The 14,060-nt window shown below is 27.8% G+C and overlaps 3 protein-coding genes across 4 annotated transcripts in view; 1 reads left to right on the top strand and 2 right to left on the bottom strand.

Moving 5' to 3' along the window:
- Prd1 (pleckstrin homology domain-containing protein pruning defect 1) overlaps positions 1 to 14,060 on the bottom strand; it is a 282,723-nt gene that overhangs the window by 262,689 nt on the left and 5,974 nt on the right. Inside the window, exons 6-9 of one of the 2 annotated variants that reach the window (XR_014425729.1) lie at positions 13,786 to 14,010; positions 12,900 to 13,481; positions 12,680 to 12,799; positions 12,265 to 12,612 (exon numbers count right to left, since the gene is read on the bottom strand). Coding sequence is in view for 1 of the 2 variants with exons in the window: in XM_083042519.1 (XP_082898645.1) it covers positions 12,496 to 12,612; positions 12,680 to 12,799; positions 12,900 to 13,481; positions 13,786 to 14,010 (1,044 nt within the window). In the remaining variant the exon portion in view is untranslated. Of the gene's footprint in view, positions 1 to 10,889; positions 12,613 to 12,679; positions 12,800 to 12,899; positions 13,482 to 13,785; positions 14,011 to 14,060 lie in introns of those variants that run through there. The other variant, XM_083042519.1, reaches the window with a different exon arrangement.
- On the bottom strand, positions 2,872 to 8,740 carry LOC145938771 (ATP-dependent DNA helicase Q5). The gene is made up of 14 exons (XM_083042520.1): positions 8,457 to 8,740; positions 8,169 to 8,293; positions 7,912 to 8,076; positions 7,447 to 7,623; positions 7,161 to 7,340; positions 6,968 to 7,073; positions 6,778 to 6,889; positions 6,444 to 6,674; positions 6,013 to 6,198; positions 5,788 to 5,908; positions 5,612 to 5,701; positions 5,358 to 5,528; positions 3,997 to 5,194; positions 2,872 to 3,873 (listed from the first exon to the last, which is right to left on the bottom strand). Exons 1-14 carry the CDS (start codon positions 8,542 to 8,544, stop codon positions 3,824 to 3,826), a joined length of 3,000 nt encoding a protein of 999 aa, XP_082898646.1. The 5' UTR covers positions 8,545 to 8,740; the 3' UTR covers positions 2,872 to 3,823.
- On the top strand, positions 8,923 to 10,738 carry Mrpl47 (mitochondrial ribosomal protein L47). Its single transcript, XM_083042529.1, has 5 exons — positions 8,923 to 9,077; positions 9,359 to 9,526; positions 9,613 to 9,827; positions 9,963 to 10,122; positions 10,210 to 10,738. The coding sequence occupies exons 1-5, from the start codon at positions 8,956 to 8,958 to the stop codon at positions 10,349 to 10,351; spliced, it is 807 nt and encodes a 268-aa protein (XP_082898655.1). The 5' UTR covers positions 8,923 to 8,955; the 3' UTR covers positions 10,352 to 10,738.

The raw sequence follows: 14,060 nt of genomic DNA, 5'->3' as shown, positions 1-14,060 counted from the left end.
ACAAAATATTTCATCAATTCAATGTATTAATCTATGTGTCATATAAATCAGTATAATTAAAAAAATGTACTAATTCCGACAGCGATCAGGTCAACTATCGCGTTAAAAATATCGTGTGCAAAAAATAATAACGATTAATAAAAAGAAATTTATTTATGTGCACATTAATTAAAATAAAAATTCATAAGATTATAAAATAAAAATAAGAAAAAATGTTGCATGTGTTACTGTATATATTACTGTGCACATCGGAACTATTTTATAATTAATTATTGTATATGCGAAAATATACCTTTCCAATTCTGTATTTTTATTTCATGTTTTATATAATTATATTAAATTAATTTTTAGATAAATGAAATATAATACTAAACAATTAATTTGAAACGATTGTAATTCTCTATACATAAATTTAAAAAAAATGTCTGTAATTTTTCGAGGATTACAACATTATCTCGTATATTCATGTTAAATGGCGCTTCATTACCATTGAGTGAACTTCAATATTGTATGACATATACTAGCAATCATGTCTGTGATCATTTCACTTTGCTCTTTCATGTTTCATTTTCAAATAGTATTTTTTTTAATACGTAGAAATGATATAGAGAAATATGTGTGCTACGTCAATATAAGAATATACTAATGATATTTGCATTACCAATTTTTTATCAAATTAAAATCTTAGTTAACAGACTTTAAATTGACGCGCAATGTTTCTCATTTTTATCTTTAGAAAAGAAGATAATGTAATAATTTTTAATGTAATTAAAATTTTTGACTTTAACAAATGTTGACGAAATAAAAAATTATATATATAAAATATTACTGCAAACTAAAATATTAACAAATCTTTTTATCTCTTTTAGGGAGAAAATGAATAAAATTAATTATTATCTGTTAAATGCATATACATATACTTGAACATATATGCATATAGTAAACATATCTATGGTGGTTAGTCTATATTATCTTATCACATATATTATTTGAAGTTATTTTTCTTCATTGAAACGATATTGAATTATAATATCTAAAATGAAAAATCATGTGAATTATTTTTTGCGTGTTATTTACGTCGAAATAAATTATTTTTTCTATATACCAACCACTCACACGTTCGCAAGAAAAAAATTTACATAATTTCTGATATAATTCAATATAATTGCAGTGAAAAATTAAAAGCCGTAACTTTTCTATAACGTCATAATTTCTTTAAAAAAAAAAAATTATTTTTCGACTTGTCATTTATTGAACAATATATAGTGAAATTTCGAAATAAAATAAAATATTCCAGTAACATTAAATGATCTATTCTAAATGTACTAGCATGTAACACATTTATGTAGTTTGCACTGTAGCTTTTTTTCTCATACCATTTTCTTGTAAATATGTAAATAATTAATGAATTATTTAATATGCGATGTGCACTAAAATGTTATATCTATTATCTAAGCATTTGCACGTCTTAATATTAAAGACGCTTATAAAAAGAAATGTGATCTTTTTATACATGGAATTTTTTATACATGCATGGAAAGGTACATATCTTTTTATACACATTCATATTATTTACTTTTTACATTAATTTTATATAAAACTCAAGAAATGTATGCATTACTGTAGAAAAGTAACACTAATAATTTTAGTATATATAAATAGCTCAAAACGAGAAATATTTTTTTCTCCAGAAAATATCTTGCCTGATTTTTACAAACCTTAAAAATATATAGATTTAATATTATTAATTATAATTAAACATGTGCTCACAATTATATATTTAATGCAATATTTAGAAATAAGGATAAATTTGTAATATAATTTATATACATATGTATATGACGTAAAGCTTGCGAAGCTTTGTTTTTACATATGTAAAATGTGATGTGTTAATTCAATCAATTTTATAAATAATTTTTGGATGGTGACAAATTGGAGTAATAAAAAAGTTTAAAATGCATATATGTAGCAATATTGATCTAAAATTTGTTTTTTTTTTGTGTGTCTCTCTCTCTCTTTCAATAATATTCTCTGCACTTTATATTTACAATTAAAAGTAAATATATTAAAATCACATACACTAACAAATTATAATTGAAATAAAATATCTATGAACAACTACAATTATTATAGTCATATATCATAATAAAAATATATTTAATCAATATTGTAGCTATAATTAGAAATGTATTCAATAAAATTAAATTCATCGATTTATACTTATCGTTTCCACTAACGATTTATAATACGTTGTAATTCATGTAATACTTATCCGTGATTAATGATTGATTGTAATAATTATCAACATAAAGTGGTGATATATTAAATGCAATGCAAACGCTAATTAATTCCCACGAAATAAAGCGAATGCTTGATTGTATTTATTTTGAATACAATCATGTTATATAAATATCTGATATAGATCGATTTCGTATTGCAATAGTATGATTAGTCAAATGATTATCTTTTATTATTGTTTGTGCCGTTATACTCGACTTACCTCTCTTAACGACGTGCATCTCCGTCCCCAAAATCGCGTACACGTAAATTACTTTTCGAACGTAAACTATCGACAATATTCGGAAAATATTGATCCGTTTTCACTCGCAATACATAACACATCATTATTTCACCGTAATAATTATTCGATTACCTTTTTAAACCGAATTTCCGTATGGATATTTCCCGGACGATTTTTCGCGCGACGTGTCTATTTATCGCTCATTACCAACATGAAGATGTGTTACGTATATCGAATGTGACGTCACACTAATCGATTCTCGCGGTTTCTAGTAATGTGTCGGTAACCTCACAAAATAAAGCAAATCGTATATATATTTATTTTGAATACAATCATATTATATAGATATCTGATACATGTAGCTCGATTTCATATTGCAATAGTATGATTAGTCAAATGATTATTTTTTATTATTATTTGACTCGACTTACCTCTCTTAACGACGCGCATCCAACCACAAAATCGCGTACACGTAAAATTACTTTTCGCACGTAAAGTATCGACGATATTCGGAAAATATTGATCCGTTTTCACTCGCGATACATAACACATCATTATTTCACCGAAATAATTATTCGATTACCTTTTTAGACCGAATTTCCATATAGATTTTTCCCGGACGATTTTTCGCGCGCGACGCGTCTACTTGTCGCTCATGGATTATATACCAACATGAAGATGTGTTACGTATATCGAACGTGACGTCACACTAATCGATTCTCGCGGTTTCTAGTAATGTGTCAGTAACCTCACGAAATAAAGCAAATTGTATTTATTTTGAATACAATTATGTTATGTAGATATCTGATATAATGATTATAGATTGATTTCGTATTGCAATAATATGATTAGTCAAATGATTATCTTTTGTTATTTCTTGTGCTATTACTCGACTTACCTCTCTAACGACGCGCATCCGTCCACAAAATTGCGTATACGTAAAATTACTTTTCGCACGTAAACTATCAACGATATTCGGAAAATATTGATTCGTTTTCATTCGCGATACAAAACACATCATTATTCCACCGTAATAATTATTCGATTACCTTTTTAGACCGAATTTCCGTGTAGATTTTTCCCGGACGATTTTTCGCGCACGATGCGTCTACTTGTCGCTCATGATTACCAACATAAAGGTGTGATATATCAAATGTGACGTACTATTCCCGCGTTTTTTGAATATAAATATCGGTAATTTCATGAAATAAAACTGATATATTTATTTCAAGAACAGAATTACTTTTGTTGCTTACCTAATAATAAATAGAACAATACGTCAGATATAATGTAGAAGATTTTTCAAGATTGGCTCATAAAGCTTATAACGAAATTATATATTTCTTGTTTATCTGTAAAATAGAAACAATATTATTTATGTTTATTAAAATTTCTAATATCTGAAATTTATTATAATATAATTATTATAATTTATTATAATAATAATAATATCAATGTTTCTGAGATTATCTTACCAAATATTTTTTTTCTTAACATAATGTAGTGCATTTCTCTGCAAGTTTTTGTGAATGTTGCTTTATCTGGAAGACGTTCTGATGGATAGTACTTCATTAGATACGATTTTAAAATTGCTGCTGTTTTAAATTGCGTAACTTTATCTGCAGGTACTTTTAGTTTATTATTACTTTTGTCTTTCTCGTGCTGTTTTAAATGAAATAAATCAGCAGTTTTTTCTTTTCTCTTTAAATCTGTATTAACTTTCCTTTCGAAATGTTTCTTTATTTTATCTTTCTTCATCATCGATGAATCATTTATAGTATTAATGTTAGTATTTATATCCGCATCTTCTATTGTAACTACTTCTGTTTCAATCTTGTCATCTAAATTCTTTTTATCGATATTTTGGTCGAATGTATAATTATTAGTTTCATCATTACATTCACTATGTACAATTCTTCTTTTCTTAGCAGGTTTTATATCATCCTCATGATGTTTAATAAGTTCAAAATCTCTTTTATTTTTATTTCTATTCTTAATATCATCTTTGTTCTTAACACACTCAATAACATTGTCCATTTTTGATTCTGTTTCAACAAAAATATCTCCTTCATCCGTAGTCTTCTTCGATACTGATCGTGCTGATGCTAAAATTTGTTCATAAACTGTTTTACCAGTTTTCTTTATGCCTTTATCTGTTTTACTTTTGTGAACTTTTGATTTAGAAGAGCTTGTATTAGATTTGGATTTAGAAGAACTTGTATTCAATTTGGATACGCTGCTATTATAAATTTTTCGTGCACAGACAAAATCATTTGACATTTGCATCAATGATGTTTCGTTTTCATATGCATTTTTTTGTGTACTATTGGAATCAGTAATAGATGTTTCATTTTTAATTTCATTTCTTTTGATATTTTTAACACATAATTTCTTCGATTCAATCTTATTATTTTTGTCTGATGTAAATGCTTGTAGCCTTTCTTCATTTAAAATCTCTAATGCAGTTTTGAAAGTAGAAGGAAAAATCGGTTTACTACATTCATTTGAAAAGCAAGTATTCTTATTAAATTCGATTTTAGGTACATCGGATGCTTGTTTGCTATTTAATATATCAATATTGTTAAGTTCTATATCATGATATTCTGTTTCTTTATAATCACGTATTGCTTCGTAAATAGTATTATCATTAGTACATTTTCGTATCGATGAAATCTGTATAAATAAAGCAAAAAATTGTATAAAGATATTATGACAAAGAATTACACACACACACACACACACACACACACACACACACACACACACACACACACACACACACACACACACACACACACATATATATATATATATATATATATATGATATTACATACCAATTTAGACATATCCAATTTGTATTTATTTGGTACTCTAGTGCTGGAGAATATTTGATATTCTATGTTGTTAGCCATATCCTTCTCCTGAAGTTGTTTCTTATCTTTTGACGAATGTTGATAATTCTCAAATAATGCTACTTTTAATTCATTGTAAAAGTGTTCTCGCACCTAAAAATAATAAAAACAAATAATCAAAACCATGTAAAAATACTAAATATTGAATGCAAAAAGAATAGTACACAATGTCTTACTTGAATGGTTAAACCTTTTATTTTTTTATCTGTACTGTCGGCTGCACGAACATGCGCTTTTTTCGCGTATTCAATGTTCTGTCGCTTTATCTAGAAGCAAATAAAAAATATAAATATAAATAAATATAAGTATAAAAATAAATATAAGTAAAAAATATACTCATAGCAAAACTTACTTTATCCTCTTTAGATGAACTGCGCCGAAGTGCAAATTGTTCCACAATAAGTTCTCTTCTTTCTCGTTTTTCAGCTGCTATAATCCTATCTCTTGATTCTCCCGGCTCATCAAATTCATCACTATTATGCAATTGTAAACATGTTTATATGTAAATAGTATTTTACAACATATGAAAAAAAATATTTGCTATAAATATAATTTGTTAACTTAATTTTTCACATACATTTCACTGTTATCGTAATTCATTTGCATTACACTGCCTATATTACTTCGGCATTTTTTAGCTGCACACATTTCAAACTGAGCAATTCTCGCTCGCACTTCGTCTCTGTTTTTACATATGTCGCAACTGTTTCTGCAAGGCGGAGGAGAATCTCCAAAATACTTGGAAAATACTGCATGTCGGCATCTATAAGAGAATATAAAAATTATTATTGATATATTTAAAAATACCTTAAACAATTCTTTTAATTAATATTTTTATCAATACAAGTTTACTGCCATAATTTTAATATATGTGTTATATCTTTGTTCCCAAAAAGATTTTTCAGACTTGAAAATATATAACATTTAAAAGATCTTTAAATCAATAATATATTCTCTTTTATTCTAAATAATTAAATTTTTATTTATAACAAAGAATATAGATCGTACTTTGCCTCTAAACAGTATGCAACACTTTTTTCAAAATCTTGCCATTTAATTTTTGCAAGTTCCGAATTTTTATGCGTATTAATTTCCTCCTTGATAAGAAAGGAAATAGGTCTGTATTCTTCATTGCTAAAATAAACTCTGCAAAATGCTGGATTGTCATCTCTGCCAGCTCTTCCTGATTCTTGATAATATGCTGCAATATTCTTAGGTACTGTCCAATGAATTACAAATCTATATAATAAAAAATTTATATAATTTATATAATAAAAATATTTTCTTTCTCTCAACATTATATTGCTTTTCAAAGATAATAAGATGCAAGATAATAATTTACCTAACAGATGCTTTGTCAACACCCATTCCAAAGCTGCATGTTGCTGTGATAACAGGCACTTCACCTGTTGTCCACTTATTTTGTACTTCATTACGTTCCTGAGTTTTCAAACCTATTCAAATATTAAAATAAAATAATATCGTCTTGTGAATTTGTTATAAAATCAATATGTTACAAAAATCATACATACTCCCATGATACGCCAGTGTTGTAATGCCAGCAAGAGTCAATTTATGTGCAACAATTTCAGTTGTTTCCTTTTTTCTACAATAAATGATACCACAATTCCTTTTATGCTAAAAATATTATGTTCATGAACAATCCGTAATGTTATTGTCAACAATTCATAAAATATCATATAATTACAATAAAATTTAACTTACCATAGGAATAGAATTATCTGAAGGACCTAATGCATCTAAAATAAAGTTTTTCAAATGTACAAATGGTTTCTCTAGTGTTTCTAGGAACCACACATCATAATATAGATTAGGACGAAATACTGGCTGAGAGAATATCAGTGCATCTTTCATATGCAAACTTTGGAGAATATCATCCTTTACCTGTAACAATATTCAATATATAATATATAATAATTAATAATTATATTTAATATATAATAAGCTCTGTAAAACTGTCATTTTTAATTAATGTTTTCAAATACCTAACCTGTTTTGCAGCAGTCGCTGTTAATGCAATCATAGGTATTTTGGGGCACAATTTCTTAAAAATTCCCAATTGTCTATAAGTTGGCCTAAAATCGTGACCCCATTCGCTTAAACAATGAGCTTCATCGATAACAAAGTAAGAGAGTGCTTTCTTTTTACTCAATTTGGTTATTGTTTCCTATAAATTAAATGTATATTGCAATGTATATTAAATGTATATTACAATAAAAATTAAGTAATTTAAATTAAAATTTTTACATATATTGTATTTTATATAAATTAGTTTTTTAAAATAATTAAAAAATGTATTATAATCATTCTAAAAAAATCATGTAAGATAAAATAAAAAGAAATAAAATAATAAACAAGAATTGTTATATTTTGTTTGCTGCATTTAGAGAAATCAATTGATTGCTTTACAATTGACAACTTTAATAGTCATGCAAAATTAGAAAATTAGCAATACCTGAAAATGCTGTTGCGCTCCCATTTCTGGAGTGACATATAACAATTTAATTTTAGGTGAATTTGACATAAGATCTTCCATGATTATATTCCTTTCTTTGCTCGATGTAGTAGAGTTTATCGAACAGGCATTTATTTTTTTAGACACTAAAAAATCTATTTGATTCTAAAATATAAATTAGATTGATATGTAATTATTATGACGAGTCTCTTTTCTTAGAGTTTGACATACAGAAAAATATAATATATTAAAAATACCTTCATCAAAGCTAAGAGCGGTGAAAAGATAATCGCAACTTGTTGCTCTTTCATTATTGCTGGTAACTGAAAACAGAGAGATTTTCCAGAACCGGTCGGCATACACACGAATACATCTTGCTTTCCTAAAATTATTAAACATTTTGTATGATTATTTTTGATAAACCTGATAGACATATTCTGAAGAAAAAAAATTATATTTTTCCAAGAAAGTACATATTTTTTTTGCAGATATAATAACTCTGACAAAAATTCGTAATCTGAGATTAATTTTTATTAAATAAACACCTTTGTGAATGGCAATAGTGGCTTGTTTTTGAATGTCATTTTTAAAATTGTCGTAACCGAACTTTGATTTCAAAACGCTCTGCAACATATTCTAATATTTATATTTATATATTTATCGTTGTATGTTTCTTTAAGAATGCCAATATATCAGATGCAGTTGCTATTTTTCACATATCAGATACAGTTGTCATTTTATCATTTACTATTCACAATCAGTAAAAACATACGCCATACATAGCACCTACAGCATAGGTTATATCGTTCATTCATATATACATAAATGAATATATGTATATGCCTGTGTGCGGATGAATGATTTTTCAGTAATTCTATTCAAGCCCACATGTGGCAAGGATGCGTTCAAAAATCTTATCGTCAGGTAAAATAGCACTTAATTGACCAATCAGAATAAAGAAATCTTTGTTCCTGATTGGTCAATTCAACGCTACTTTACTCTACGGATAAAATTTTCGAACATACCTGAATAAAATCAGAGAAAATGGCGGCACTAATGAAAGCTATGCATGTTTCTAAAAATGTGAATAACATAACTAAACTTTTCACAAATTTGTCTTTGACTCGGAGTGTCATCACTCTTCCTAAACATGTATTTCTTCGCAGGTTCGTATCATAACTTTCTCTCAAAGTGTATTATTTATATTTTATGTCACCTACACTCTCTTTAATCAGTGTCTTCCTAATTTTCTATATAATTTTTAATTTTTTTAAATTAAAAGAATTTTGTAGATATTTGCAGTGTAATAAATAAGCATTTAATTTTTAATATACAAATTGTCTATTAAGTATCTTATTTTTTGACATACAAGGTGTTAGATCGTATATCATCACTGTATATTTAGCTTCTTGAATGATCTTCTAATGCACTTTCTTTGTGAATATAGCACACCAGCCTTGCATTGCGCATTTATACACATTACACCGGACTATCGCGATTTGATGGAATTCTTCGACGAACCGAAAAATTGGGGACGACACGAGATAAAGGTTGGTCGATCCTGGAGAAAGGATGAATTGAGATTGAAGAGTAATTCAGATCTTCATAAACTATGGTAAAATTTGCCTATTTTGGATATTATTTACATATTTGTAAACATTATTCAGTATTTGTCAAATTCATATGTTTAAACAAACATAGGTATGTGTTATTAAAGGAACGTAACATGCTTATGACTATGGAAGAGGCATCTGAAAAAGCTAATGAGATCTTCGCAAATCCTGAACGCTTAGACAAAGTTAAAACTAGTATGGATAATTTGGAATCAGTTGTTCGTGAAAGAAATAGAGCATACCACATGCTCGAAACTGGCAAGACAGGAGAGCGTCCTGGAAAAGTAGTTTATAATCGCCTAGGTAAAATTTATACAATTCATATAACTTCCATTATATGATATAAGAAAAAAAACTTATTTTTAGAAAGAAAGAAATATTAGAAATATTAGAATTATGTATAAGAAATAGAGAGCAACTTTTTTTATTTCTTTCTAGGTTTGAGATTTTATTATCGAATGCGTCAATATATCATACCAAAATACATGAATCGAAAGTGGCATAAGTGGCACATGTTTGGTTTTGGTGGATATGCAACTCGGAAATTCCTACGATTGTACAGAGAGAAACTTTGGAACGAAAAACGCAAAGCAAAAAAGTTTGTAGCAATCATTTCTATCATTTACTAAAGTCACAATCAATCTATTTGTTTCTTGTTAAAAGACAAGTTGTTTTGTTGTTTCAGTCGTGACAAAAATCGCGTTGCAATGTTAATAAGGAAATTCCCAAATCTGGATCTCGAAGCTGTGAAAGAACAATTTCCAAATGTTAATATAGACACAGTAAAAACTTTAAAAAGAGCAAGAGGCCATCATCAACCTGAATAAATGCAACATTGATAGAATAATAAAGCAATATTTGTTATATTTATGAATGTAAAATATTCATACATATAATATAGTAGATGAGTTTAGGTTTGTGACATCTTTTTTTAAATATTTTTATTAAGATTTATGTTTCAAACCATACAATTCTAAAATGAAATTATATATATGTATATTACTTAATTACACTCGATGTAGTTTACATCGTAAAAAGAGATATCTTTGAAAAATAATATTACTGTTACTATTATAATAATCTGATACAATTATTAGATCTATGTGCACAATATTGTAGAATCAAATTATTGTAATATCAGTCTCTTAAAATTATGTATGTAACATAACAAAGCATTGAGTAATTAAAATGTCGTATAAAAATAATTAAAGAAACATTCGTTATTGTTATTGAAACTTATAAAATTATGAATGTGGCAATAAGATGCTTTACTCTTTCTTCTTTCTCCTTTTAAAAGATAATATACATTTTCAAATAGTGAAAAAGTGGATAATAAAAATAAAATAAAAATTATATGACATCAAATTCTTTTTATATATTTTAATTAATTTTCTATTCATCATAATTTGCACATTGTGTACAATGATACAGAATTTTTGTGTATGAAAGGTATACGGACATAACATTTAAAACATGCTGGCTGTAACCTGTAGAAAATTTTTAATTCCGCATACTTTTCACACAATAAAAATTAACATACATAACCAATTTTATTTTTTGCACAGTAAATGCTTTAATTTACATAAATTTCACATAAGAATCTCACGAACTTAACAATAGCTGTCGTTTATTACTTTACGGCATATCACAATCAGTGCTACATGAAATAATGCATATGATAAATATTTATTCACAAGAATATATAGAATGCATCTATTCATGTAGCTTTGGTAACATAAGATTATAACTTAAAAATTTCATAACAAATATATCCATATATTAATAATATTATATCACAAATAAAAATTAATTCCCATGTACACACAGTTTCCTTTATATTATAGCTTTATATAATATAAGCATATTAAAATTCAATTATTTTCAAAGTTTTATCAAGCATAAGTTATTATGGTAACTCAAATTTGCTATCACATATTTGTAACATGTTAAATGTTCAAGAATTTTAATGCAATGGATAATGCAACAAAAATTGATTCAATTTATATTTTAATTGAGATAAAAATACATATATTAAATTAGCATGTAGTAGCATATAATGCAATTATTATGCTTATATTTCATATTTCACACCTGTACATTAAAAAAATTAATAAATATGGAGTTAAAATTTCACAATTTTTAAGATATACTACAAGATATTATATAAAAAGATATGCTAAAAGTATTATATAAAAAGATATGCTAAAATCAACTTTTAATTCTTTATTAGAAATGTTAAATCATTTATTAATTTCAGAAGCAATTTCTGAAGTATTATTCTTTGTCAAAGCTGCTCTGTAAGTGTTTTTGAATTTTATATAGTATCTCCGATAATAGATAACTACTTTAATATCAATAGTGCGTATTCAAATGCATAATGGTTTTGTCCTCTCAGTATATGTGAATATATAGACATTCATAGTAATCAATAGTGTTGTCTCACAGTTATCATTATATTACATTCTCTGCGTTATTATAAATTAATAGTAGCTTATTATGCGGTGGCTTATGCTACAGGAGAAAGATAATGCACTCTTTTGCATCTACCTAAATAATCTATTTCGAGGTGACTTATATATCTTATATGTAAGATTTCTCTCTAATGATCAATCTTTCTCAATATCGCAATATTTGTGAGAATATATTGATCTTGAAATTAAAAAATTATCATATTATGCCATTAATCAGGTCATATCCGAATAAGGACATCTGTTTTTCTATCTATAAGCCATAAAATAACCAACTAGCTTCAAGTGACAGATACGTAGCATTTAATTTGCAACGAAAGGAATTTGGGTTATATTGCACAAGCGATATATCTTCCATATACGACATATTAGTATTTCAATTTTCAGATGTACGTAGTTACCTGAATATTCGCGTGTATTGTCACGAGAGTTCTATTTTTCTTTCATAGCGATGATAAAATAATTTTTTAAATGATGGTGTATATTGTCTGTATATTTTTCATTTATTCTAAAGCTGGTGGTAACAGATATCGCCACGCATGTTCCAAATCTCTGCTGGTATCCGAACAACGCCGCTGTAATTTATCCTCTGGTAGAAGTGTTGCCATAGGAAACTCACCCTGTAAAAGTCATCAAGAGACTATGTGTTAGTATATATAATATTAATACAGAATAATTATATCATACCAAGTTTGCATTAGCCCATAATGTTTCCAAAATCTCTTTAAACGCACAGAGCTCGTTGTGATTCGTGAAATATATGATCCAATCGCCACTACTTTCGTGTACTTCTCGACATGCGAATTCCTACAATAAGGCACAATTTTGTAAATCTTTTAAACATATATTCAACAAAATATGAAATTGACACAGTCTGCATTATACGTTCATATTGATATGTACTTACCAATATGCACCATGATTGTTGTACTAATGGCACTCTAAATGCTGCCAAATCCTTAATAGAAGCGCAAGAGAGCGTTTGGCCTCTCTGTGTGCCGGGATGAATTTCCTTCATTGCCACTAGATGTTTCGTAGTTGTGATGAGGCTACAAACCCTTGGCTCTTTGTTCTCTGTACAATCAAATAGACCCGATGCGCTTTGAACGAAACTCTGTAGCCATTCGGAAGCTACATATTCATCCGGAGCAGCGAACTGATATGATTTGTTGGGTTTCAATAATATTTCGAAAGTATGCGGTCGGTGAGAATTGGGAATCCTTCTGCATCCTTGGCATAAACCGCCTTTTAACGGTATAGCACGCTTGGGAAGCCGCTGATTCGAATCCGTGAACATGTAAACGACGCCGCCCTTTAATACGAAATAACCGGCCTCCCAGGGGTTCGTAGGGGCGTTTGGATGCAAGTGTTGATAGATATGTGGACGAAACATCAGATCACCCTCTTTTGTTGGTCCACACGGTGTACTAGGCGGCGACATATGTTCATCTTCCATATAAATAAGGCTGTAATGTTCGATTTTCTCATCCTATAAAGATAATAAATAAAATTAAAAATAATCTTTTGCGATTATGCATATCAATGTACAGAGTGCCTCGCAATTAGAAAAATGTCAACAATGAAATACAAAATATTTTGAAATTCATAGAGAACTACTGAAACTAATAATACGAATTATATATATATCATAAATTATAATAAAATAATTCTATTTTTTAATAATTAATGTCTAATTTAAGTGCTAAGACATATTATGTATTCACAATTTTTTAACAGAAATGCAATATCTCATATAATATAGAAGCAATAATTGTAGAAAAAGATTTACGTACAGGATGCACAGCTGTGTCATTAAGAATTGAATTTCTCAGAATGTGCATATCCTCATAATTCAATTCTTTGACAGCAGGAAGTCTCGGTTTCGACGGCGATCGTCTCATGGCCATCTCTAAGTGACCGATTAATTCTGAGGTAGTTTGCGAGCTGCCAGTGGAGAATAAATACTGCATTTCACAATCGGCGTTTGAAATCAAAATACTTTGTGCGTTCGGTCCAATCTAGAAATACAAACGTATATTTTCGTTAACAAAATGTATATTTAAAAAAA

Source organism: Prenolepis imparis, unplaced genomic scaffold (assembly GCF_030444845.1).
Source record: "Prenolepis imparis isolate NDT839.2.m4 unplaced genomic scaffold, iyPreImpa1.0 SCAF_7, whole genome shotgun sequence".
Lineage (NCBI taxonomy): Eukaryota > Metazoa > Arthropoda > Insecta > Hymenoptera > Formicidae > Prenolepis > Prenolepis imparis.
Note: the sequence above shows the minus strand (reverse complement) of the source record. Positions and strands in the feature narration are given on the sequence as shown.